The 24645-nt window shown below is 52.3% G+C and overlaps 1 protein-coding gene across 3 annotated transcripts; it reads left to right on the top strand.

The window, feature by feature from the left end:
• The first annotated feature begins 99 nt into the window (after positions 1–99).
• AKAP8 (A-kinase anchoring protein 8) lies at positions 100–24638 on the top strand. 3 transcript variants are annotated; one of them, XM_054465803.2, is made up of 14 exons: positions 100–231; positions 2932–2970; positions 5274–5306; positions 5843–6122; positions 6573–7062; positions 7563–7692; positions 7912–7958; positions 9727–9760; positions 11584–11671; positions 15919–16060; positions 16348–16441; positions 17187–17317; positions 19121–19216; positions 22819–24638. In XM_054465803.2, the coding sequence occupies exons 1-14, from the start codon at positions 213–215 to the stop codon at positions 23272–23274; spliced, it is 2079 nt and encodes a 692-aa protein (XP_054321778.1). In that variant the 5' UTR covers positions 100–212; the 3' UTR covers positions 23275–24638. The 3 variants fall into 3 exon arrangements, with proteins under 3 accessions (XP_054321778.1, XP_054321779.1, XP_054321781.1); XM_054465804.2 differs by lacking the exon at positions 100–231 and adding an exon at positions 628–659; XM_054465806.2 differs by lacking the exons at positions 100–231; positions 2932–2970; positions 5274–5306 and having other exon boundaries at positions 5843–6073.
• The last annotated feature ends 7 nt before the right edge of the window (positions 24639–24645 follow it).

The following is a 24645-nucleotide window of genomic DNA, read 5'->3' as shown; positions in this document are numbered from 1 at the left end:
AACTCCCATCAGGCTACGGAGGTGGATCTTAGCAGTCCGAAAGGCCAGCTGGGACGGCGGGGGCGGGCCCTTGTGAAGACTAGCCAATTGGAGCGCGCGGAAGTAGTGACGTGTGCGCCCGGTCTTTCAGTAGTCGACGGCGGAGGTGCGTTGAACGCATGCGTGCTGTGGTCTCCTAGTAAAAGGGGCTGCTGGTGGGCCGCGTCGAAGACATGGACCAGGGCTACGGAGGTTTGTGTTGGCTGCTGGGTGCGGAGCGGGAAGGGAAGGCTCTGTGCGGGCGACGCAGCCGCTGCGCAGACGGCCGCGGGCCGGGCCTTCGTCCCGAACGTGGTTGCCGCAGCCGGGCCCTGCGGAGAGGCGGCTAGGGCGCGCGCGCGCGCGCGCCGCTCATTGGGCTTTGGCGCCGTCGCTCCCGGGGCGCTGCGTGCGGATTGGCCGCCAGGCCCCGAGGAGGCGGGCGGGACTCGGGGTTGGGGCAGACGCCGCGGTGGGCTTCGTGGGGGCGTCTTGGGCAGTGTGGGCCGTTTTTGCCCCTCACCTTCGGCGGAGTACTTCCGGCCCCCAGCGACCCCGGGGTTTGCACTCCCGGCTTCCTCTTCCGAAGACGCCACAAAATGGCGGCGCTAGGGGGCGGAGCTACAGCGTGGGGTTGTGAGGTCGGGCCGGGGAACTGGGTCTGGGGCCGCGGGCGGATCGTGGGGGCCGCCTCTCTCCCGACCTGCCCTAGGCGGGCGGGGCCGGGTAGGGTCTCCGTTGGGCTCACGTGGCTTAGGGCGCCTGTCCCGGAAGCCGTCGGGCTGCGCGGGGTCGGGCTTTTAGTCCCAGGTGCAGCGCGGTGGGGCCGAGTGCGGCCGGCGCGAGAGTCAGCTTCGCCGGGCTCCAGCTCTGTACCCGGCGCGTGCTGGCTTGGGACAGGATGGTGAGGGACAGATGCCGAGTGTTCGTACAAAGCTGGAAACGTGATGTGCCTTGGGGCTGGTGACAGATTGGCAGTTCTCCTTTAGGCAGTCTGTTGTGGTGGCCTCGAGGGGCCAAGGGGCTGTGCAGGAGGGAACGTGTCCTTTCCCCACTTGGGTTTAGCGCTTGGCCTGCATGCAATAGGGCCGATCTTCTCGAGCTGCCTGCTCCCTGCTTCTGGAATCAGAGCCTTCTAGGAGCCACGTTTGCCCACAGGGGATAGTTGGGACATGCTGGGTGGAGCTCGCCTGGGTGTAGAGAAGCTAGTGGTCTGATCCTGGCTGCAGGAGCTCGAGAAGTTGTCGATCTTGAGAAGTGGCAGGGCAAAAGTATCCCAGCACCAGAAGTTGCAGAGAGAGGTTTCGGTCCTGAGGCGGCAGCTTGCGCGGTGTGCTTTGGTGTCTTCCTGGTCCTAGCGAAAGCTCAGCCTGGCTGTCCGCAGCCTGGGTAGATTTCGCCATTCTTTCCCTTCTTTCCCATCAGATCTTTTCTGCAGGTATTGTATTCCTCCTTTTCATTCTTAGTTTGGGGAGGTTTTTTTTACCCCCTCTTCATACCTGCCGAAAACCTTTCAGACACAGTGGAGATAGTTCCGCTTCCCTGATGTCTTCTGTTTCAGGGAGGGTTTTAAGGTTAATAGTGCGTGCCACTTAACACTAGAGCTTCACAGAGAAGCAGTCTCTCGAGGTTGGTTACTTGCTGTTAGAATCTGCAGTCTGCCTTTCTGCTGCACGGATGCGAATTTAGAAGGCTTTGAGGTATGACGGAGGGGAAGGCGTAGCATAGCAGAGGGCAGAACTCAGCAGTATGACTGGGTCAAGTCTCCATGAGCCTAACTCCCTTGTCTCTGAATGGCATTCGGGACAACAGAGTTTGCTGGGTGCTTGCGGTGTATGGGCACGCACTAGGCACTTAGCGGGGGCGGGGGGTTGTTCTGGTGAGGGAGACATGGCTGTTCCTGCCTTATCAAAGTGAAGTCATTTAACAGGCATGGTGGCCACCCGCGCGCAGCTCAGTGCTGGGCCCCAGGGACACAGAAATAAAGAGAACACAGTTCCCATTCTCCTTCCTGGAGGAACCAGATAGATGCCATAGTGGGCGGGGGGTGTGGAGGGATGAAGAGTGCAGTCTGATGCCTTAGGGCCAGGCCAAGGCCCTGGGACTTAAAGGTCCAGGGGATCCGTGGAGGGCTTAAAAGTGGCAGGAAGGGCCGGGCGCGGTGGCTCACGCCTGTAATACCAACACTTTGGGAGGCCGAGGCGGGCGGATCATGAGGTCAGGAGATCAAGACCATCCTGGCTAACACGGTGAAACCCCGTCTCTACTAAAAACACAAAAAATTAGCCGGGCGTGGTGGCGGGCGCCTGTAGTCCCAGCTACTCGGGAGGCTGAGGCAGGAGAATGGCGTGAACCCAGGAGGCGGACCTTGCAGTGAGCCGAGATCGTGCCACTGCGCTCTAGCCTGGGCAACAGAGCGGGACTCCGCCTCAAAAAAAAAAAAAAAAAAAAAGCAGGAAGTGCAGCTTAGAAAGATGCAGTTTATGTCACCAAATTCCCATGCTTGTTTTCAGTTACGAAGTACTTGTGATGGCACTCTGAACTGGTTTCCTAGCTGTGTGGTGGGTGGGGGGGAGGGGAACGTGTCCTCATGCTGAGTGGATTGTCTTGTGTTAGCCTGAGTTGTGGATGAAATCTTGGAGAGGTGAGGTCCTTGGCCAAGGTCCCTCTGCAGGGCGGAGCTGACTTCCAAGCCCACTTCCCACCCTTCTTTTTCTGCTTTGATCTCAGCCAGGTGGAATGCGATGATGCCATTAGCCAGCTGTGGGATGGCTTTTTTTTGGTGGGGTGAGGGGGTCTTCCTTCTTGTAAGGCTGGCACTGAACTGTAAGGAGATCCCTTTAGGAGTACCCCCAAAAGGACCCGTTCTCTGGTGTGACAAATAGAATTTTAACTCATGGGGTCTTCTTGCAGGCTACGGGGCGTGGAGTGCTGGACCTGCCAACACCCAGGGTAAGTGGGCTCTGCTTTGCGGGTGAGGCGTGGGCTTCCCCTAACTCAAGGCCCTAGCATGGCAGAGCTGAACTTGGGTCGGGGAGAGTAGTAGCCCAGGGGTCAGCAAACTTTGTGTAGAAGATCAGATAGTGAATATCTTTGTGACTTTATGAGCTCCACAGTCTCTGTAGCAGGAAAGCAGTCATAAATGTGTGAAAGAGTGGATGGAACAATGCCCATAGTTACTTACAGACAATACAGTTTGAAGTTCATAATTTTTGTGTGTTATTGAATACTCTATTTTGGCAAAATATTTTTGTTATTCTAAGTAAATAGTTGAGGGTATATCCAAGGTGTTTTTTCTCTATGATTAACAGGCTTTTTAGTGTAGCTTTAGATTGAGTAGTGGAGTTTCATACGCCCACCCACCTCCATTCAGGTGTAGTGTTTCTCATTAGTACGATTTTTTTTTTCTTTTGAGACAGAGTCTTGCTCTGTTGCCCAGGCTGGAGTGCAGTGGTGTGATCTTGGCTCACTGCAGCCGCAGCCTCCCGAGTAGCTGGGATTACAGGCACCCACCACCGCGCCCAGCTAATTTTTGAATTTTTAGTAGAGACAGGGTTTTACCATGTTCGCCAAGCTGGTCTCGAACTCCTGACCTCATGATCAATCCCATAATCAAAGTGCTGGGATTACAGGCATGAGCCACCATGCCTTGCCTCATTAGTAAGATCTTTCATTAGCTGGGCGAGGCAGCACACGCCTGCAATCCCAGCACTTTGGGAGGCTGAGGCAAGAGGCTCACTTGAGCCTGGGAGTTCGAGACCCGAGCTCAAGTGATCCTTTTATCCTACTAATAAAAAATTAGTGGGGCGTGGCAGTGCATGCCTGTAGTCCCAGCCACTCAGAAGGCTGAGATAGGAAGATTGCTTCAGCCCAGGAGGTAAGGCTGCAGTGAGCTGTGATTATGCCACTGTACTCCAGCCTGGGTGACAGAGCACAACCCTGTCTCAAAAAACAAAAAAAGGCCGGGCACGGTGGCTCACGCCTGTAATCCCAGCACTTTGGGAGGCCGAGGCGGGCAGATCATGAGGTCAGGAGGTCGAGACTATCCTGGCTAACACGGTGAAACCCCATCTCTACTAAAAATACAAAAAAATATTAGCCGGGCGCAGTGACGGGCGCCTGTAGTCCCAGCTACTCCGGAGACTAAGACAGGAGAATGGCATGAACCCAGGAGGCGGAGCTTGCAGTGAGCCGAGATCGCGCCACTGCACTCCAGCCCGTGCAACAGAGCGAGACTCCGTCTCAAAAAAAAAAAAAAGTCTTGGAATGGTGTGATGCATTTGTTACAATTAATCAGCCAATGTTGATGTGATATTATGCAGTATAGCTCACAGTTTTTGTTAATTTGTATAGTTCTCTGAGTTTTGACTCAATGTGTAAGTGATGTATCTCATGTCAAAATTTGTCATTGAATATACTTTAGAAGCTTTACCCCAATCACTTAAAAACATAAAATTCATCCTTAGCTGAGGGCAGAGCCTGAGAACACAGGGCTATGGGCAGTGTGCTGGTACTTACTTATGGGCACTGAAATTCGAAAATCCTAAGGGCTGTGCCAAGGCAGGCAGTGGGCTTGGTGTGGCAGGACTTTTTGCAGACCCCCGCTCTAGAGTCAGGGTCATGATGCTAGGCTTGTTTGGGGGACCAGTGCGTGCTCTCTGCTGGCAGGGCTTTCTGCTTTCTGCCAGGCCGTGTTCTAGGGCATGAGGGCTTCCTTTGTTTTCTGAGCCTGAGATCTGACTCAGGCAACATGGGGAGTGGGGCTGCTTTTGAGCCACCACCCGGTGTTTCAGGAGGAGGCCTTCCAAGTTGCTCGTGGCACATAACGTCCTCTTTTTCGCTTGAGTTGAGGACATGACTTTGCAGCAATGCCTTGCTGTGCATTTGGCAGCACCTGCACTCTGGCTTCTGATGGGAACTGGCCCTTTACGAGGACTCTGCCTGGGGCCTGGCCTGGCCAACCGCTTGGCCAGCAGCCCACAGTGGACGAGCTTCCTGGGGAGTGTGCAGCGTCCCTTCCCTTGCCCTGACGGAAAGTTGGCCTTGCCTGGGAGAGAGGGCTTGCTTGTGCTCAGCCTCTCAACCTAGTGCTCTGTAGGAGTTGAGTGAGCTAAAAACACCCAAGGGTGCCTCCTTGAGCGCTGCGGAGGGAAGCCCTGACCCTGGGGCTGTGGAGGGTGGAGCAAGGTGACAGCTGGGGTGTCAGTGCCTTCGTTCTGCAAACAGGGCTCTTGTGTGTTTTTGTTTCCCCTAAGGTGCATATGGAACTGGTGTGGCCAGCTGGCAAGGTAAGCCCTTCTGTGGGGGGGTCTGTGGGCAGGCAAGTGGGCCTCTGATCTGAAGGCCAGGCGGGTCAGCCCATCAGGGAGGTTTGGTGTGGACTTCCTGGCTGTGTTCCTGAGGACACAGTCAGCCAGGGCTGCTGTTGTGTATATGGGGGAGCTGCAGAGGGCTGTGGTGGGTGGCCTCAGGGGAGCATGATGGGGAGGACTGCGACTGTGCTTTGGGAGCAGCGGTCCTTTGTGGGGCCTGTCAACAGCCAGAACTGCTGTTCCCAGGCTCTCAGTCACCCGGCTTTGAATGGGGAATAGGTCCTAGAGTCTGGCATGGAAAACCCGCCACTTGGCACTGAGGCTGCCCGTTTCTCTGGCCACCTCTTGCTGCCTCTTGGCAGGTCACAGTGCAGTGTGAAGTGATGCCAGCAGCACTGGGTCCCACACCCCTTTTCCTTCTCTGTGGCAGCGGGTGCCCCTCCCCAGTTGTGTCCACCATGGACAGGCCTCGTGGCTGCTGAGGTCTGACTTGGCTCCTCCCCCTGTGACAGGTTATGAAAACTACAATTACTACGGCGCCCAGAACACCAGTGTCACCACAGGCGCAACCTACAGCTACGGCCCAGCCTCGTGGGAGGCTGCCAAGGCCAATGATGGCGGCCTGGCAGCCGGGGCCCCTGCTATGCACATGGCCTCTTACGGCCCAGAGCCATGCACCGACAATTCCGACTCCCTCATTGCCAAGATCAACCAGCGTTTGGACATGATGTCCAAGGAAGGAGGCAGGGGCGGGAGCGGCGGCGGTGGGGAGGGCATGCAGGACCGGGAGAGGTGATTATGGACCCAATCCCTTCCCCTGGGACCCCACACATCCCCACCTTTGTGCACATGGGAGTGGGCACCCACTCTTGAGGGAGGGCCTGTCCCCACCTCCCTCCTGGGTGTGGCATTGATGAGTTGGGCTCGTGGGGGGGGTCAGTGGTGTTACAATAGGACTTCCTTGCTTTTCTTCATGGCAGGGCTTGGGCGTGGTTGTAGGCTAAGCTCCCCGAGACTCCTTTTTTCTACATCATGCTACTCCTGTGGCCAGGGGCTCTGTGTCCCCTGCTCAGCAGTGTTCCAGGGAGGGTGTTGGTCGGTTTTGGCCATCCCAGCACTTAGGTGGGATGCAGGGTGGTTTGGTTTGCTGTTTTGAATGTAGGGGCGTCGAGGTTATACTGAGGGAGTGTGGCAGTGGGTGACCGGGGTGACTGCCCCTGACAGGCTGTGCTTCCATTGCAGCTCCTTCCGCTTCCAGCCGTTCGAGTCCTATGACTCCAGGCCCTGCCTGCCGGAGCACAACCCCTACCGCCCCAGCTACAGCTACGACTATGACTTCGACCTGGGGTCCGACCGCAATGGCAGCTTTGGGGGGCAGTACAGTGAATGCCGAGACCCAGCCCGGGAGCGGGGCTCTCTTGATGGCTTCATGCGGGGCCGGGGCCAGGGCCGCTTCCAGGAACGGAGCAACCCTGGCACCTTCATGCGCAGTGACCCCTTTGTGCCCCCCGCTGCATCCTCTGAGCCCCTGTCCACGCCCTGGAACGAGCTGAATTATGTGGGTGGACGGGGCCTGGGAGGGCCCTCCCCCAGCCGGCCACCTCCGTCCCTCTTCTCCCAGTCCATGGCTCCCGACTACGGCGTGATGGGCATGCAGGGGGCGGGCGGCTATGACAGCACCATGCCCTATGGATGTGGCCGCTCGCAGCCTCGGATGCGGGATCGGGATCGGGTAAGCCCTCACAAGGTTCCTTCCGGCCGCCTTCGCTTCTCTTTTTAGCAGCTTTATCGAGGTAAAATTTCCCCATCTCGATATTCACTTAAATGTTTCTAAGTGCACAGTTCGACTTTTAGTTAATTTACAGGATTGTGCAACCATCCCCACCATCACAGTCTAACCTTAGCATTTATGTCAACCAGAAGAGAAACTTCTGCTCATTAGTCACCCCTGTCTCCTCCCCCGCCGCCAGCCCCCGACAACCACCACTGGTCTCTGGATTTGTGTGTTCTAGACATTTTGCACAAATGGAGTCACGAAACGTGTCGCCTTTTGTTTCTGGCTTCTTTCACTCAGCATGATTTTCTTTTTAGTTTCAAATTATGTTGTCTCTTTGCTTTTTGAAAAGACCTTTTGTGCCTGTGTTGTCTGATCTAACAACCTCCTTGTTCTTTTCTGTGGGGCATCTTCATGGCCCTGGTAAGTAGCTCATGGGGTGTGCTTGTTGTCTGTAGCCCAAGAGGAGAGGGTTTGAACACTTCGGACCAGACGGCACGGGCAGGAAACGGAAGCAGTTCCAACTTTACGAGGAGCCAGACACCAAACTGGCCCGGGTTGACAGTGAAGGAGATTTCTCCGAAAATGGTATGTCCTGGGGGCCAGGTGGGCCAGACGGATGTAGGGTGGGTCAGCTGCCTGCTGGGGGCTCTGCCTGCCCCGTCTGTGTCGTGGACACTCGCAGGTTGCATGTTTCACCCCCACTGTGGTCAGGGCAGACTCACCCTGGATGGCGAGCTTGGGAGGGCGGAAACCGGATGGGACCATTCTCTGGGGACTGACTTTTCCTTTCTTTGTGTCTGGCAGATGACGCAGCTGGTGACTTCCGCTCAGGAGATGAAGAATTCAAGGGTGTAAGTCCACCAGGCAGCCCTTTCGCCTCTAGTGTGGGATTTCTTCTTTCTTTAATCACTCGTCTTCACAAAGGGGCAGGAGCAGCTGCCATGGTAGATTTGACTACCTCTGAGTGGATTCAGGACCCTGACTTTTAGCTAGGTTTCTAAAAGTTTTCCACCTTAGCCGGCACGGTGGCTCACACCTGTAATCCTAGCCCTTAGGGAGGCTCAGGTGGGTGGATCACTTGAGGTCAAGAGTTCGAGACCAGCCTGGCCAACATGGTGAAACCCCGTCTCGATTAAAAATACAAAAATTAGCCAGGAGTGGTGGCACTTGCCTGTAGTCACAGCTACTCGGGAGGCTGAGGGAGGAGGATCACTTGAACCTGGGAGGTGGAGGTTGCAGTGAGCTGACATTGCACCACTGCACTCCAGCCTGGGCGACAGATGGAGACTCCGTCTCAAAAAAAAAAAAGTTTTCAACTTACAACAAACATTCTCTTTCTGAAAAAAGCTCTCAGTTCCTCTCTCTGGTCTCTAGACCAGTAAGTGCAGGGACTGTGGGCTAAAGCCTCCAAGCACAGGCTGGAGGCTCATTTGCCGCCAGCTCCATGCCGGGTGCCGCTGACTGGTGTCCTCATCCTTGCATCCTCACAACAAGGCACAGGCAGGCAGCATGTGGGGCCAGTTCATAGCCGGGACCACCCCAAGCTCTTTGGGAGGTGCCTCAGCCACCCCAGTGTAGATTCTGATCCAAGTTGGAGGTGTAGGGCCTGGAGGTCCAGCGTGGGAAGGAGGGCCTTCCCCAAGTCCTTAGAGTCACACAGGCAGGGAACAGGCAGGAGATGGTGGCTTTTCAGGTTTTCAGAGTCTCACTCGATCCCTATTTTGCTGGTCTTGAGACTAGGAATCTCTGTAAACCTACTGATTCTTAATTTAGCCGTATGTTCACTGCCTAGGGAGTCAGCTTTGTTCAGATTCTCAGTTGAATCATTTTTATCTATACGTGATTTGTTAGTAAGACATTGGGTAAATATAGGCCTGGCGCGGTGGCTCACACCTGTAATCCCAGCACTTTGGGAGGCCAAGGCGGGTGGATCACAAGGTCACAAGATTGAGACCATCCTGGCCAATATGATGAAACCCCGTCTCTACTGAAAATACAAAAATTAGCTGGATGTGGCGGCATGCGCCTGTAGTCCCAGCTACTCGGGAGGCTGAGGCAGAAGATTTGCTTCAACCCAGGAGGCAGAGGTTGCAGTGAGCCGAGATTGCGTCATTGTACTACAGCCTGGGAGACAGGGCGAGACTCCGTCTCAAAAAAAAAAAAAAAAAAAAAGACATTGGGTAAATATAAACAAAAGCTTGGGAAACGTGGTGGAACCCATTTTCCATGAAGAATGCCAGAACTGGCATCCCCCAAGTGAGACTCTCTCTCCCTACGGTTGGTGAACAGGCTCCGTTCATAGAATTGTACGGGTGGGTCTTTGTCAAGGGGCAGGCAGTTCTGCAGCTTAGGAGGAACCGAGAGAGGGTGGGTGAGTGGCTTTTTAGAAAGGTCATTGTGTCAGAATCTCTGAAGGCAACTGGGAGTAGTAACAGGACACACAGGCCCTGTCCTGAGCCCCGGAGGCTGGTCCTAACACTGTGGCTCATTCTTGGTGGCATATAGCAACCTAGGTCTTGGGTGAGACTGCCCACCAGGCAGTGGCCAGGGACTGGGCTGGTTGTGGAGAGTTCTGGACACACCAGCTCACTGCCGGACTTTGTGTATACTCTTTTCCAGGAGGATGAATTCTGCGACTCTGGGAGACAAAGAGGTAGGCGTCACCATGTCCCTTGCAGCTTTCCTGTGTCTTCCTGGCTGCCCCGCACTTACTGCCCAGCTTCTGAGCAAGCCAGGGGCCTGGATGGAGGGGCCCGTGGCTGTGGGGGAAGAGGGGCTGCAGCCACCAGATGGGCCTTGACCGTGGCAATCAGCCGACACTTTGCTTCAAAGTGTCTGGGGCAGCATTTACTGGAAACGGGTCTGTCTGCCTGACCCGATGCGGGCTGCGGTGGGGATGGGGGGCAGCCTTGGGTGTCCACCACAGTTGAAGTTTGTAGGGAAGGAGAAACATGAGAGAAGAGGCCCCCAGCCCATCTTCTGTGCCCTCCTCGGACAGTGCATGTCCCTGAACTGTTTTCTCTGGGGCTTCCTTTTGTCCAGTTCCTTCAGTCGCCTGCCCTGGGCCGTGCTGTGGGCCTCTGTGGTGGGGATACTGGCAGCTGCACTGCACATTGCTTCGTGCCTGCGAGTATGCGACAGCAGACACCTGCGGGGTCGGGAGCACCCAGGCCCACTGGGTCTTTGAGAGGCAGGCGCCCTTCAGCAGGTCTCTTCATGTCCAATGCAGGAGACCAGAGGGTCTGCAGCAACAGCAGAGCAGGCTTAAAGCCCGCATGGCAGGGCGGCCTGAGGTGCCGTGGCCTGGAGCTCACCCTGAAGCCACTTGTTTCTTTACCTGTCCTGTGGGTCTTTCCATAGCTGGTTACCCCAAGGATCACAGGCTGGCTCCTCAGTGGCCCTGCTCCCATCCATTCTGAAGGCCCTTGGCTTAGATGTTCCTCCTGTTCAGGCTTAGCCAGCCCTCTGCGGTCCTCCCCCCTCGACCCACAGCAGTCCTGTCCATAGCACGGGGCGCCCCGAGCGCTTAGCGGCACAATGCTAAAGCAAAGGTGACATGTCTGTTGCGCGCAGGTCCTGCTACCTACCCGGGATGACTTTGCTATTAAACAGCAGTCATAGTTTCAGGCAGTGACCTCTTGCCAAAAATCCCACACGCCCTTTTGAGAGGCTTCTGAGCAGCGCACGCCGGTCGCCATCTTCGTGGGACAGTCTCGGGACTGGCATCAGGGGTAGGGGTTACAGTTCAGATGCTTCTCCAACCTTATTTCAGCGTCCGTCCCTGGCCTCATGCTGGGACGATGGCCGCGTGGCTCTCCAAGGAGCTCCTCTGCTGGCCCCGGGGGACGGACGGGAGGACCAATCGGTCTCTTCCCAAATTTTTTTCTAGGATTGCTTCCCACGCAGCCCTGGGAAAGCCCTAGATTGACGGTTTTTGTGAGTGGAAGATAGAGGTCGGGCCAGCAAGGACTGTCAGACCTGCTGAGGCCCTAGTTCAGACGGGGCCGCCAGGACGCTCGTCACGGTCCACCTAGAGGTGGGATAGAGGGCGGTGGAGCAGCTGCTTCACTTCCTGAGGCCTTCAGCTGCCGCCTCTTCATCCGGGGAGAATTGGCTTCTCCTCTGATATTGGGGGAAGACCCCATCGCAGGGCATGAGATTTGGACAAGCAGGATGGGGAGGACAGAGGGAGTAGGGGGCTGTGGTGCACATGGGGTGGGCAAGCTGTGTCCCTAGCCTGTCCTGGCTGCCTCAGGCCATGTGGGGAGTTTGGTGACTACTCCGGGCTCTCACCCCAGGCCCATGTCCACCAGGAGTCTCTGATAGTGCCTTGGGGCATCCTGGACCCTGCCGTGTGGTGCAGGCAGTGGCAGGGCACAGGGTGTGGCGGCCAAGCTGCAGCCCCCCGACCAGGCCCTGGAGCTTAGCTCCTTTGCAGGCCCCTCAGAGCGTCTCGAAGGGACTTGTCTGTTACAGGAGAGAAGGAGGACGAGGACGAGGACGTGAAGAAGAGAAGGGAAAAGCAAAGGAGAAGAGACAGGACGCGGGACCGTGCGGCCGACAGGTGAGGCGCGGGCACACACCCCCACAGGAGGAGGTGGACTGGTGCGGTGGAGGCGCTGCCGAGCTCACCTGTCCTCATTCCACAATGCTGGGGGCCTGGTGGCCTGACTCCTCTGGCCAAACCAGTGGGAGGCAAAACAGTAAACAGTTGGGAGCACAGAAAAGACCATCACTGATTGTGCTCCCAGCATACGAGCTACCTGTCTTCTAGAAGGGCTGGGACGTTGCTTTGGTGGTTAGGTTTCTGTTCTTGCTTAGAGGATTGGTGTTTGACTCCTGTGTCTCTATTCCTCTGGAATCCCAGCCTTGCTGGTGGGTCTGTGTGGTCCATAACTGCTCAGCAGTGGGTTCTGTTACTCTCCTGCAGGCCTGAGGGACATCCGTGTCCCCTGGCCTGGTGTCTGGTATCTCCGACACTGTCCTGTGTTCACCTTATCCAAATCCAGACCATCCCTGGAGTTTGACATAGCTAGGAGACAGGTAGAGAGATGGTCCTACCATCAAGATTTTGTCCCACAATAGAAAAGGATTGCAAAAATGTTGAGCCCAAAGGATGTCATCGTGAGCACATCATGTGCCTGCCTCTCCCTGCCAGGAGTTAAGTGGCTTCCGACTAGAAACTGCAATCACCAGTGATCATGTGATGCTGGGGAATCCTTGACCTTGAGGTTCACATGGGACAGTGATTTTCTTTTTTTTTTTTTTTTGTTTCTGAGATGGCATCTTGCTCTGTCGCCCAGGCTGGAGTGCAGTAGCGTAATCTCGGCTCACTGCAACCTCTGCCTCCTGGGTTCAAGCAATTCTCCTGCCTCAGCCTCCCAAGTAGCTGGGATTACAGGCACCTGACACCACGCCCGGCTAATTTTTGTATTTTTAGTAGAGGTGGGGATTCACTGTGTTGGCAAGGCTGGTCTTAAACTCCTGATCTTGTGATCTGCCCGCCTCGGCCTCCCAAAGTGCTGGGATTACAAGTGTGAGCCACTGCGCCCAGTCTGGGCAGTGATTGTCGTGTTCAAAGAAATGCTTAGTAAAAGGGGCCAGATGCAGTGGCTCACACGTGTAATTCCAGCACTTTGGAAGGCTGAGCCGGCGGATCACTTGAGGCCGGGAGTTCAAGACCAGCCTGGTCAATATGGTGAAACCCATCTCTACTAAAATTACAAAAATTAGCCAGGCATGGTGGCAGGTGCCTGTAATCTCAGCTACTCGGGAGGCTGAGGCAGGAGAATCACTTAAACTGGGGAGGTGGACTTTGTAGTGAGCCGAGGTTGCACCACTGCATTCCAGCCTGGGTGACAGAGCAAGACTCTGTCTCAAAAAGAAAAAGAAACGGGCTGGGGGCAGTGGCTCACGCCTGTAATCCCACCACTTTGGGAGGCCGAGGCAGGCGGATCACCTGAGGTTGGGAGTTCAAGACCAGCCTGACCAACATGGAGAAACCCAGTCTCTACTAAAAATACAAAATTCGTCCGGCATGGTGGCGCATGCCTGTAATCTCAGCTGCTTGGGAGGCTGAGGCAGGAGAATTGCTTGAACCCAGGAGGTGGAGGTTGCAGTGAGCCAAGATCATACCACTGCATTCCAGCCTGGGCAACAAGAGCAAAACTCTATCTCAAAAAAAAACTCCATCTCAAAAACTCCATCTCAGTGAGCCGAGATTGTGCTATTGCACTCCAGCGTGGGCGACAGAGCAAGACTCCATCTCAGGAACAAAAAAAAAAAAAAAGAAAATCACTGTTCCATGTGAACCTTAAGTCAAGGATTCAAAAAAAAAAAAAGAGAAATGCTTAGCAAAACGAAGTCAGGAACCAAACGCAGAACTGTTTCTTCTTCAGTGGTATAGGAACATTGAAACCCTTGTTATTTTAAACAGATAAATGATGGATAGAATAGATGACTTTTCATGTCACATGGAAACTGAGATGACATTTTCTTTTTAATTATTTTTAAACTTAAGTAATCTAATAAAGAGACAGGGGTCTTTCTCTGTTGCCTGGGCTGTTCTTGAACTAGCCTGAACAGATCTTCCTGCCTTGGCCTCTCAGAGTACTGGGAGAAGGATATAGAGATGACATTTATTTTACTACTTTTTGCTTTTTTTTTTTTTTTTTTTTTGCTTTTTGCTTTTTTTTCATCTTATATTTTCTTCCAATGAACAGGTGACTTTTTAAAAAAAAAAAAAAAAAACCCTTTAGAATGTGCGCTAGTGACTGAGGATTTTTTTTTTTTTTTTTTTTTTTTTTTTTTTTTTTTTTTTTTTTTACCCTTTGAGATGGAGTCTTGCTGTGTTGCCCAGCCTAGAGTGCAGTGGCACGATCTCAGCTCACTGCAACACTCCACCTCCTGGGTTCAAGTGATCCTCCTACCTCAGCCTCCCAAGTAGCTGGGATTACAGGCGCCCACCACCACGCCCAGTTAATTTTTGTACTTTTAGTAGTGACGGGGTTTCACCATGTTGGCCAGATTGGTCTCAAACTCCTGACCTCAGGTGATCCACGCACCTTGGTCTCCCAAAGTGCTGGGATTACAGGCATGAACCACCGCGCCTAGCCATGGCTGAGGATCTCGAAGGGACTTGGAGGAATTGTCACGGGGAGGCAGAGGTGTAGCAGGGAAGCACACAGCTCATCAGTAGCTTCCTGACAGTGCTGTGTATGAGCCTCGGGAGATTGTCCCCTCCCCCGCTCCATAGGGGCTGTCTGCAGAAGCGGAAGTGTCTCCATGGTGCTTGTCAGAGGTCAGAAGCCAGGCATGTGGAGTTGGCAGAGGTGAAGTCCTGAGTGCCACAGGGCCTGCACCCCTACACGAGAAGGGCAGGAGCCTCCAGGAGAGAGCCAGGGAGGGAGCACCCCAGTGTGGTGGCCTGGGGGCCTGCAGGCTGCTCTCCCTCGCCATGCAGCATGGTTGCTTTTGGGGAGGCTTTGAAAGCCTGTGACAAAGAAGCCTCACTTTTTATCTGTAGAATTTGATGTGACATGTCTTTATGTGTAGTCTCATGGCAGAACTGATACCGGCTTTTGTGTTTTGAATTGTGTGAGGTGTTTTGTCTACACGTAAAATGAGGTTGCCTTGTGTCATCTCAGTGCCTGCAGAGAGAAACTCATCTGAGAAGCTGTGAAGCTAGATGCTGGGCCCCAAGAGCTGCCAGCCAGAGCCTAGGGCGTCCCCAGTTCCAAGCAGTTGCAGCTTTCTGGTGTTTTCTCAGGGGCTTTGGGGCCAGAGGGGCTGCAGTGCCAGCAGATTACTATGCGAGTCATTTTCCTGAGATGCCTGCAAGCCTGTGTTCCCATTCTTCAGCTGGGGAAGGTTGGGTAACTGCCGTTCTGTTGCCCCTTGGGAAGTCGGAACTCTTGGTTCAGCAGCCACTTTCCCTGGCTGAGTGCGGTGGCATGCACCTCTGATCCCAGCTACTTGGGAGGCTGAGGTGGGAGGATCGCTTGAGCCCAGGAGTTTGAGAACAGCCTGAGCAATATAGTGAAATCTCATCTCGAGAAAAAGAAAATAAGTCTGGGCGCAGTGGCTCACGCCTGTAATCCCAGCACTTTGGGGAGGCTGAGGCAGGTGGATCACCTGAGGTCAGGAGTTCGAGACCAGCCTGGCCAACATGGTGAAACCCTGTCTCTATTAAAAATACAAAAAAAAAAAAAAATAGGCCGTGCGCGGTGGCTCATGCCTGTAATCCCAGCACTTCGGGAGGCTGAGGTGGATCGATCACAAGGTCAGGAGTTCGAGACCAACCTAGCCACCATGGTGAAACCCCGTCTCTACTAAAAATACAAAAATTAACTGGGAGTGGTGGTGGGCGCCTGTAATCCCAGCTACTCGGGAAGCTGACGCAGGAGAATCACTTGAACCCAGGAGGCGGAGGTTGCAGTGAGCCAAGATCACACCACTGCACTCCAGCCTGGGCAACAGAGCGAGACTCCATCTCAAAAAAATAAATAAATTTAAAAATACAAAAATTTAGCCAGGCTTGGTGGCGGGCCCCTGTAATCCCAGCTACTCGGGAGGCTGAGGCAGGAGAATCGCTTGAACCCGGGTGTTAGAGGTTGCAGTTAGCTGAGATCACACCATTGCACTCCAGCCTTGGCAACAAGAGCAAAACTCTGTCTCCAAAAAAAAAAAGAAAGAAAAAAAATTCCTGAAAATCCTGTTTCTATTTCAGCTCTCCCCAGAGGTGAGCTGATGCTCCCTGCTTCCCAAGCTGATGCTCCCTGCTACACTCTCCTCCTTGTTTTCCTTCTACAGAATTCAGTTTGCCTGTTCTGTGTGCAAGTTCCGTAGCTTTGATGACGAAGAGATCCAGAAGCATCTGCAAAGCAAATTTCACAAAGAGACCCTGCGGTTCATAAGCACCAAGCTGCCTGACAAGACGGTGGAGTTCCTCCAGGTAAAGGAAACCTGGGCCCCGTCACCGCGTCTCCTGCCCATCCCGCAGGTGCCGGATCCCTTGAAGGAGGAACGGAAATCAGAGGCTATACTTGGCCAAGGTTTCCTTTCCCAGATAGAGTAGCTGTGTAAGTCCCCGAGTCACAGGGACAACCAAGAGCTCCAGCCATCGTGCTGTGCTGCCCCATGCAGCTGTTCTGATAGCTGCCTGCCTAGCCCTGGCAGCTGAGAAATGTCCACACGTGCCCACCTCTCATTTTACTTTATGCCATCTCCGATCCCACCTAGGAATACATTGTAAACAGAAATAAGAAAATTGAGAAGCGGCGTCAGGAATTGATGGAGAAAGAAACCGCGAAACCAAAACCAGATCCTTTCAAAGGTGAGTTGTGATCCCAGGATGAGTGCTTTCCTGGATGGTAGTAAGGCATGTGACGGGACCCATAAAATGTGGCACGAGGCCAGGCACAGTGGCTCACGCCTGTAATCCCAGCACTTTGGGAGGCTGAGGCAGGCGGATCATGAGGTCAGGAGATCGAGGCCATCCTGGCTGACATGGTGAAACCCCGTCTCTACTAAAAAAAATACAAAAAATTAGCCGGGCGTGGTGGCGGGCGCCTGTAGTCCCAGCTACTTGGGAGGCTGAGGCAGGAGAATGGTGTCAACCCGGGAGGCAGAGCTTGCAGTGAGCCAAGATGGCACCACTGCACTCCAGCCTAGGCGACAGAGCGAGACTCTGTCTCAAAAAAAAAAACGTGGCATGAAGCCAGCCCAAGGTGGCTGAGAAGGTGATGACGAGACCTGTGGGAAGAGCGCTCAGAGCAATGGAAAGAAAGAAACCTTCGGATGTGGCCTTGCGTAGATCGCAGCTTATATCAGTGACATTAAGCACTTTCCTGTCTTTTCCTCCTTGGTTTGAAAAGAAAACCAGGAGGAACAGAAAAGCTGAAAAGTGCAGAATTCCTAGCTATAGAGGCTGATGTGCTGACCCATACTCCCCATAGAAAGGCAGGCTATGCCCTTCTGATTCCTTAGAGTTGCAGGGAGAAAACGTGGGCCCGGTTGGGGAGTAGGAGGAAAACATCACTTGCTGTCCCAGATCCTACAAGACATGTGTTTCCTGGCAGGGATTGGCCAGGAGCACTTCTTCAAGAAGATTGAGGCTGCTCACTGCCTGGCCTGCGACATGCTAATTCCTGCACAGCCGCAGCTCCTCCAGCGGCACCTGCACTCCGTGGACCACAATCACAACCGCAGGGTGAGTCTTCCTCCCCACACTGCCTGGGGTGCTCATTGCAGGGCTGTGGCTCGGAGCCTGCTGTGTCTTATGGGGAATAACAACATCTTTAGGGGTTCTTGCTCTGTTTCAAGTCTATCACTTCCATCGATGGGTCGTAAGATTCGTCTCAATTTTTATAAAAATGTAAGAAAATGTGTTGCTTAGACTCGATTAAATGCAGTAGCTGAGATTCTCCTGATAGTGTTTCCACGTTGGTCAGTTTCCCACTAGCGGGAGGCCTGGGGGCTTCCATAAGCTGAGACCGAAGGGCCATTGAAAGCCAAGTGGCCCGGGGGACTTGGACTAAAGGACTGGTTCTGTCCTTACGTAGCTGCTGGGGCTTCAGGCTACATGTTGAGCCCAGGGGTCAAATGTTGAAGATGCTGGAAAAATACCCTATTTTGTAAAGAGTCAGATCATGAGTATTTTTAGCATTGCAGACCATAGAGGCCCTATCCAGCGACAGCTCTACCTGCTGTCAGTGCAGAAAAGCAGACAGTGAAGAGTGCCTGTGGCTGCGTTTGCTCCGCAGCCTGTCACTTTCTGGCCCTGGGTTAAGCAGCTCTCTCCTTAGTTTACTCAGCTATAAATGGGGAGGTCAAGAGCTGCCCACCCATCTCACAGTACTGTGTTTTGGTTTTGGTTTTGGTTTTGGTTTTTTGGTTTACATTTTTGGTTTTGTGTTTTTTTGTTTTTGTTTTTGTTTTTTTTTTACAGAGTTTTACTCTTGTTGCCCAGGCTGGAGTGCAGTGGCGCAATCTCAGTTCACTGCAACTTCTGCCTCCCAGGTTCAAGCAATTCTCCAGCCTCAGCCTCCTAAGTAGCTGGGATTACAGGCGCCCACCACAATGCCCGGCTAATTTTTTGTATTTTTAATAGAGACGGGGTTTCACCATGTTGGTCAGGCTGGTCTTGAACTCCTGACCTCAGGTGATCCACCTGCCTCAGTCTCCCAGAGTGCTGGGATTACAGGTGTGAGCCACTGCACCCAGCCCCAGTACTGTTAAAGATCAGCTGAAAAGCACTATACAAACAAGGGACCACTGTGCAAACGAGTCAGGCTCTAAAACAGTCAGAGACTTGGTGCAGTCATAGTTGTGTGTTTTTTTTGTTGTTTTTTTTTAATTTTATTTTTTGAGACAGAGTCTCACTCCATTGCCCAGGCTGGAATGCAATGGTACAGTCTCAGCTGATTGCAACCTCCGTCTCCCAGATTCTCATGCCTCAGCCTCTTGAGTAGCTGGGATTACAGGTGTGCACCACCACACCCAGCTAATTTTCATATTTTGTAGAGACAGGGTTTCACCATGATGGCCAGGCTGGTCTCGAACTCCTGGCCTCAAGTGATCCACATGCCTCAGCCTCCCAAAGTGCTAGGATTACAGGCACGAGCTGCCAGACCCAGCATAGTCATACTTTTGTTGTTGAACTTAGGAAATCAATGTAACCCCAAAAACTGAAAAGAGCTTGTCCTTTTCCTCCACTGAGTCCACACAGCCTTTCATTTGTAAACGCTCTTGTTTCACCCCCAATTCTGCATGTGCTACATGGGTTTCAGTGGCACATCTTTGTGTTTATCTCTTAAGATTGCCCAGCTTTTCCAGTTTGTTAGTCTTGGTTGCACAGTCTCTGGAGCCTTCTCTCTATTCTTGGAGGCTGGCGTTTTGAGATTCGCCTCTCTGCATAGGGCTGATCTCAGGATGACTCGGCAGAGCCTGGCTGGTTTATTCTCTTCCTTAATCTTTGCCATTTTTAAGAGCTCACATTTGGTTCCCTTTGCAGTTAGCTGCTGAACAGTTCAAGAAAACCAGTCTCCATGTGGCTAAGAGTGTTTTGAACAACAGACATATAGTGAAGATGCTGGAAAAATACCTCAAGGTTTGTGCTTGCAAGTACCACAGACAGGAAAAGCTTTCAAAAGGGAAGATGAACCCCACGATCAGGGAGTTGAATCCAGAGTGCAGCGTTTAGCATTTCTGAGTCTTCTGACAGTTGGAGGGACACTGGAATGCATCAAGCTCAGGAACATGACAACTGGGATTTCCAATGAGTCAATGCTTGCCTGGGGACTCTGGGGATGTGGCGCTGCTTGATTAATCAGTGTGTAATGGATTTTTACCATGAAAAATCCTGATTGTTTAGCCTTAAAATTCAGAGCAAATGATGGTTAGGTGCTTTTTTAAGAAAAACCCAAGGTTAGCCCTACTCGGGAAGCTGGGATGGGAGGATTGCTTGAGCCCAGGAATTTGAGGCTACAGTGAGTGATAGTGGTACCACTGCACTTCAGCCTGGGTAACATAGCAAGACCTGGTCTTTAAAGGAAAGCGGGGAGCTGGGAGTTACGGCTCATGCCTGTAATCCCAATAGTTTGGGAGGCTGAAGCAGGAGGATCCCTGAGCCCAGGAGTTAGAGGAGTTAACCATTGCGCCACTACACTCCAGCCCAGGTGACAGAGCAAGACCCCATCTCAAAAAAAAAAAAAAAAAATCCAAGGTACATGAGAATTTTCCAGGAGAGAAGCTAAAAAGAGATTTCACTGATAGAGCCAACTGACAGTGAGGTTGAAGGTGAGGGGTAGTGAAGAACCAGAGCCTTCATGATGGGAGCAGCATATCAAAGTCCCAAAGTGGGTGCTCATGGAGAGACGGCTGGTTGGAAGAGCTCCCAGTTCTTCCTTGTGAAACCCATTTTGCTCAGTGTTCATCCCAGGACTTTAGCATTTGGGGCAGGTGGCTAAGTCCCAGCCCACAACCTGACTTCAGGACCTTTGCCCTCCTTTCAGTTACTAAACACTTCCATATTTAACAGTTCCATCCATTAAAGGCACAGAATCTAAATAACCAATTGAAGAAACATGACTGGGCCGGGCGTGGTGGCTCACACCTGTAATCCCAGTACTTTGGGAGGCTGGGGTGGGCGGATCACTTTGAGCTCAGGAGTTCAAGACCAGCCCAGACAACATGGTGAAACCCTGTCTGTACAAAAAAATACATAAATTGGCCAGGTGTGGTGGCATGCGCCTGTAGTTCCAGCTACTCAGGAGGCGGAGGTTGCAGTGAGCCAAGATCATGCCACTGTGCTCTAGCCTGGATGACAGAGTGAGACCTTGTCTCAAAAAAAAAAAAAAAAAAAAGGGAGGAAACATGACTGATGAATATTTTACCTTTGCAGCTTAAGCAAGGTAAAAGTTTCTAGAGTCAAGTGTGGGCTCAGGCTTTTTTTTTTTTTTTTTTTTTTTGAGTCAGAGTCTTGTTCTCTTGGTACCCAGGCTGGAGTGTAGTGGTGTGATCATAGCTCACTGCAGCCTCGAATTCCTGAGCTCAAGAGATCCTCCCCACTCAGCCTACCAGGTAGCTGGGGACTGCAATAGTACACCACCACACCCGGCTAATTTTTTTTTTTTTTTTTTTTTTTTGAGATGGAGTCTTGCTCTGTCACCCAGGCTGGAGTGCAGTGGTGTGATCCCGGCTCACTGTAAGCTCTGTGTCCTGGGTTCATGCCGTTCTCCTGCCTCAGCCTCCTGAGTACCTGGGACTACAGGTGCCCACCACCACGCCTGTCTAATGTTTTGTAGGGGGATGGGGTAGTTGGGCGTGGTGGCTCACGCCTGTAATCCCAGCACTTTGGGAGGCCGAGGCCGGTGCATCACGAGGTCAGGAGTTCAAGACCAGCCTGGCCAAGATGGTGAAACCCTGTCTCTACTGAAAATTAAAAAAAATTAGCCAGGCGTGGTGGTGGGCACCTGTAATCCCAGCTACTCGGGAGGCTGAGGCAGTGAATTGCTTGAATCTGGGAGGTGCAGGTTGCAGTGAGCCAAGATCGCACCATTGCACTCCAGCCTTGGCGACAGACCAAGACTCCGTCTCAAAAAAAAAAAAAAAAACAGAGATGGGGTTTCACTGTGTTAGCCAGAATGGTCTCCATCTCCTGACCTTGTGATCTGCCTGCTTCGGCCTCCCAAAGTGCTGGGATTACAGGCGTGAGCCACTGCACCCGGCCACACACTGGCTAATTTTTTAAGACAGTCTTGCTCTGTTGCCCATGCTGGTCTGGCCTCAAGTGATCCTCCCGCCTTGACCCCCCAAATTGCTGGGGTTACAGGTGTGAGTGCCTTGCCCTAAGCATCATATTTTAAAACATGTTTCCTAATCTGGTAATGATAACCTTTAGTTTGCTTGTTTTAGACTACAGATAGTTTTCTAGCATATAACTTAGGAGAATTTTGACTTCTGAGGGAGTCAGACTTGGATTTGAATCTTGATTCGCCACGTTGCCCAGGCTGGTCTCGAACTCCTGAGCTCAAGCAGTCCTCCGGCCCCAGCCTCCCAAAGTGCTGGGATTACAGGCGTGAGCCACTGCACCTTAATAAAACTAAAATATTATGTAGTGTTAACTTCCTATTACATGCCCTTTTTTATTTTATTTTCATTTTTTTGAGACGGAGTCTGGCTCTGTCGCCCAGGCTGCCAGGCTGGAGTTCAGTGGTGTGATCTCGACTCACTGCAAGCTCCGCCTCCCAGGTTCATGCCATTCTGCCGCCTCAGCCTCCCGAGTAGCTGGGACTACAGGCGCCCGCCACCATGCCCGGCTAAATTTTTTTTTGTATTTTCAGTAGAGACGGGGTTTCACTGTGTTAGCCAGGATGGTCTTGATCTCCTGACCTCGTGATCCGCCCACTCGGCCTCCCAAAGTGCTGGGATTACAGGCGTGAGCCACCACGCCCGGCCTCATGCCCTTTTTTAAAGAACATCAAGTTAAGGCTGGGCTTGTGAATTTTTCCTTACTGGTACATGCTTGATTAAAAATTGCAGGCCAGGCGTGGTGGCTCGCGCCTGTAATCCCAGCACTTTGGGAGGCCAAGGCAGGCGGATCACCTGAGGTCTGGAGTTCCAGACCAGTCTGCCCAACATGGTGAAACCCCGTCTCCACTAAAAATAAAAAATTAGCCAGGCGTGGTGGCTCCTGCCTGTAATCCCAGCTACTCAGGAGGCTGAGGCAGGAGAATCACTTGAACCCGGGAGGCAGAGGTTGTGAGCCGAGATCGCGCCATTGTACTCCATCCTGGGCAACAAAGAGCAAAACTCCGTCTCAAAAAAAAAAAAAAAAATTGCAGAATGGGCCGGGCATAGTGGTTCACACCTGTAATCACAGCACTTTGGGAGGCTGAGGTGGGTGGAAACCCCATCTCTACTAAAAACTCGGGAGGTGGAGATTGCAGTGAGCCGAGATCGCACCACTGCAGTCCAGCCTGGGTTACAGCGAGACTCCATCTCAAAAAAAAAAAAAAAATTGCAGAATATCTCCCCGAGGTGTTTTCTGAATCTGTAGGCTCTGAGAACATGTAGGATTCACTCCTGTGGCGTAATTTACAGAAGTGTTTCCCTTGTGGACTGCTGGTTCTGGAAAGCTGACATCCCAGCAATCATGGGCCTCCTGAGCTCTGCTTACACCACACTGACCTGTGTTTCCTCTTTGGCCAGGGTGAGGACCCTTTCACCAGTGAAACTGTTGATCCGGAAATGGAAGGAGATGACAATTTACGAGGTGAGGATAAGAAAGAGACACCTGAGGAGGTGGCCGCGGACGTCTTAGCAGAGGTGATTACAGCAGCAGTGAGGGCCGTAGATGGGGAAGGAGCGCCCACTCCAGACAGCAATGGGGAGCCGGCTGAGGGCGAAGGCCCCATGGACACAGTGGAGGCCGGTAGTGATCCTCAAGCTGAACAGCTGCTGGAAGAGCAGGTGCCTTGCGGAACGGCATCTGAGAAGGGCGTCCCCGAGGCCAGAAGTGAGACTGCAGAGGCTGGAAATGGCGCCGAGACAATGGCAGCAGAGGCAGAAAGTGCCCAACCCAGAGCTGCTCCTGCCCCAGCTGCCGCGAATGCTGAAGTGGAACAAACTGATACAGAGTCTAAAGATGCTGTTCCCACAGAATGATGCTCATTTCCCTGTTCAGGGAAGGCGTTGGGATGATGGACGCGTTGGTCTTTCTCCCTTGGTTTGTAAGCAGTACAAGGGTGTGTGCTCCCGGAATATGCTGTAATCTAATTTTGGTGAAGAGACCCAGCCATTTCCTCCTGAGCAGCGCCTCTCACGGCTTGTCTCATGCAGTTGTGTGGCTTCTTGCCCAGGTTTGAAAGCTGAAGTACATTGTCCTTAGCGGCTGTAACATCTCTTGACACTGCACTTGGAATAATAAAGGTTGGGTGATTATATCTTGATGATACATTACTTGTTCAATACAGCCACTGATGGAATGCTTCCTTTTTTATTTTTTTCCTTAATTTTTTTTTTGGTTGGGAACAGCTCAATACTAGGAATATATCTTGCTCTATAGAGGATTTTTTTTTATGTTTCAAGCTTCAGCCTTTAACCTATACCTTTGTAGTGCACCATATGGTGTGTGACTTTCACAGGACTTCGCAGCACCTGGTTCACACGTGGCACTGACCACGTCACATCCACGCACTCTCAAAGGCCAGAAGTATCTGACTGACCTACGCCACTGGAAACACCCACCGCAACCTCAAGAACCAGACTGCGCAGAGGGCATTGCGTCCCAATCTTTAGTCTTTGCTGAATCAGTTCTCTAATATTTTACCTCATTTGTGTTCCACCTCTACATTACTTCAGGTTTTTTTCCTTTAAAATTAGTTACTACCACTCAAATATATTTACAAAGAAAATTTGGCCAGGCACGGTGATGCATACCTATAATCCCAGCACTTTGGGAGGCTGAGGCGAGAGGATAGCTTAAGCGCAGGAGTTCAAGCCCAACCTGGACAACATAGCAAGACCCCGTCTCAAAAAAAAAAGAAAGAAAACTTGATGTGATTCCCATAGATGGAATAATCCAACATAAATTGACATAGAAGCTATCTGTAAAATATATATATATAAAATGAAATATATGTTTCATTTTAGAGAAATAACTATTACTTTAGATCTTTCCAAATCTGAGAAAGGGAGGCTAGTATGTGTTCAAGGTTAGCACGCAACCGAAATTTCCTAAAATCAGAAGAATTGGAAGGTCCTCCCCTTTTGAAATGGCCCTGCTGTGTCGGTTTCCCTGTGGCCTTTTGAACTGTACATCTCACATGTTGGGAAACGCTGGCCACTGGGAAATCATTAGAAAGGAGGCAGTAAAATATTTGCCAAGCCTCTACTGTATACCAGGGGCTAACTCACCAAGCACATTCAAGGAATTGGGCCCTGCTCATGAGGAGCCTTAGTGGAGATTCTAGGTGAATATGAAAAAGTCAACATTAGAACTGAAAATGGAAATAAACTGCTTGATAAGACGATGGT

This window comes from Pongo pygmaeus, chromosome 20, assembly GCF_028885625.2.
Source record: "Pongo pygmaeus isolate AG05252 chromosome 20, NHGRI_mPonPyg2-v2.0_pri, whole genome shotgun sequence".
In the NCBI taxonomy this organism is placed as follows: Eukaryota; Metazoa; Chordata; class Mammalia; order Primates; family Hominidae; genus Pongo; species Pongo pygmaeus.
The sequence above is the reverse complement of the archived record's forward strand: the minus strand, read 5'-3'. Positions and strand labels throughout refer to the sequence as shown.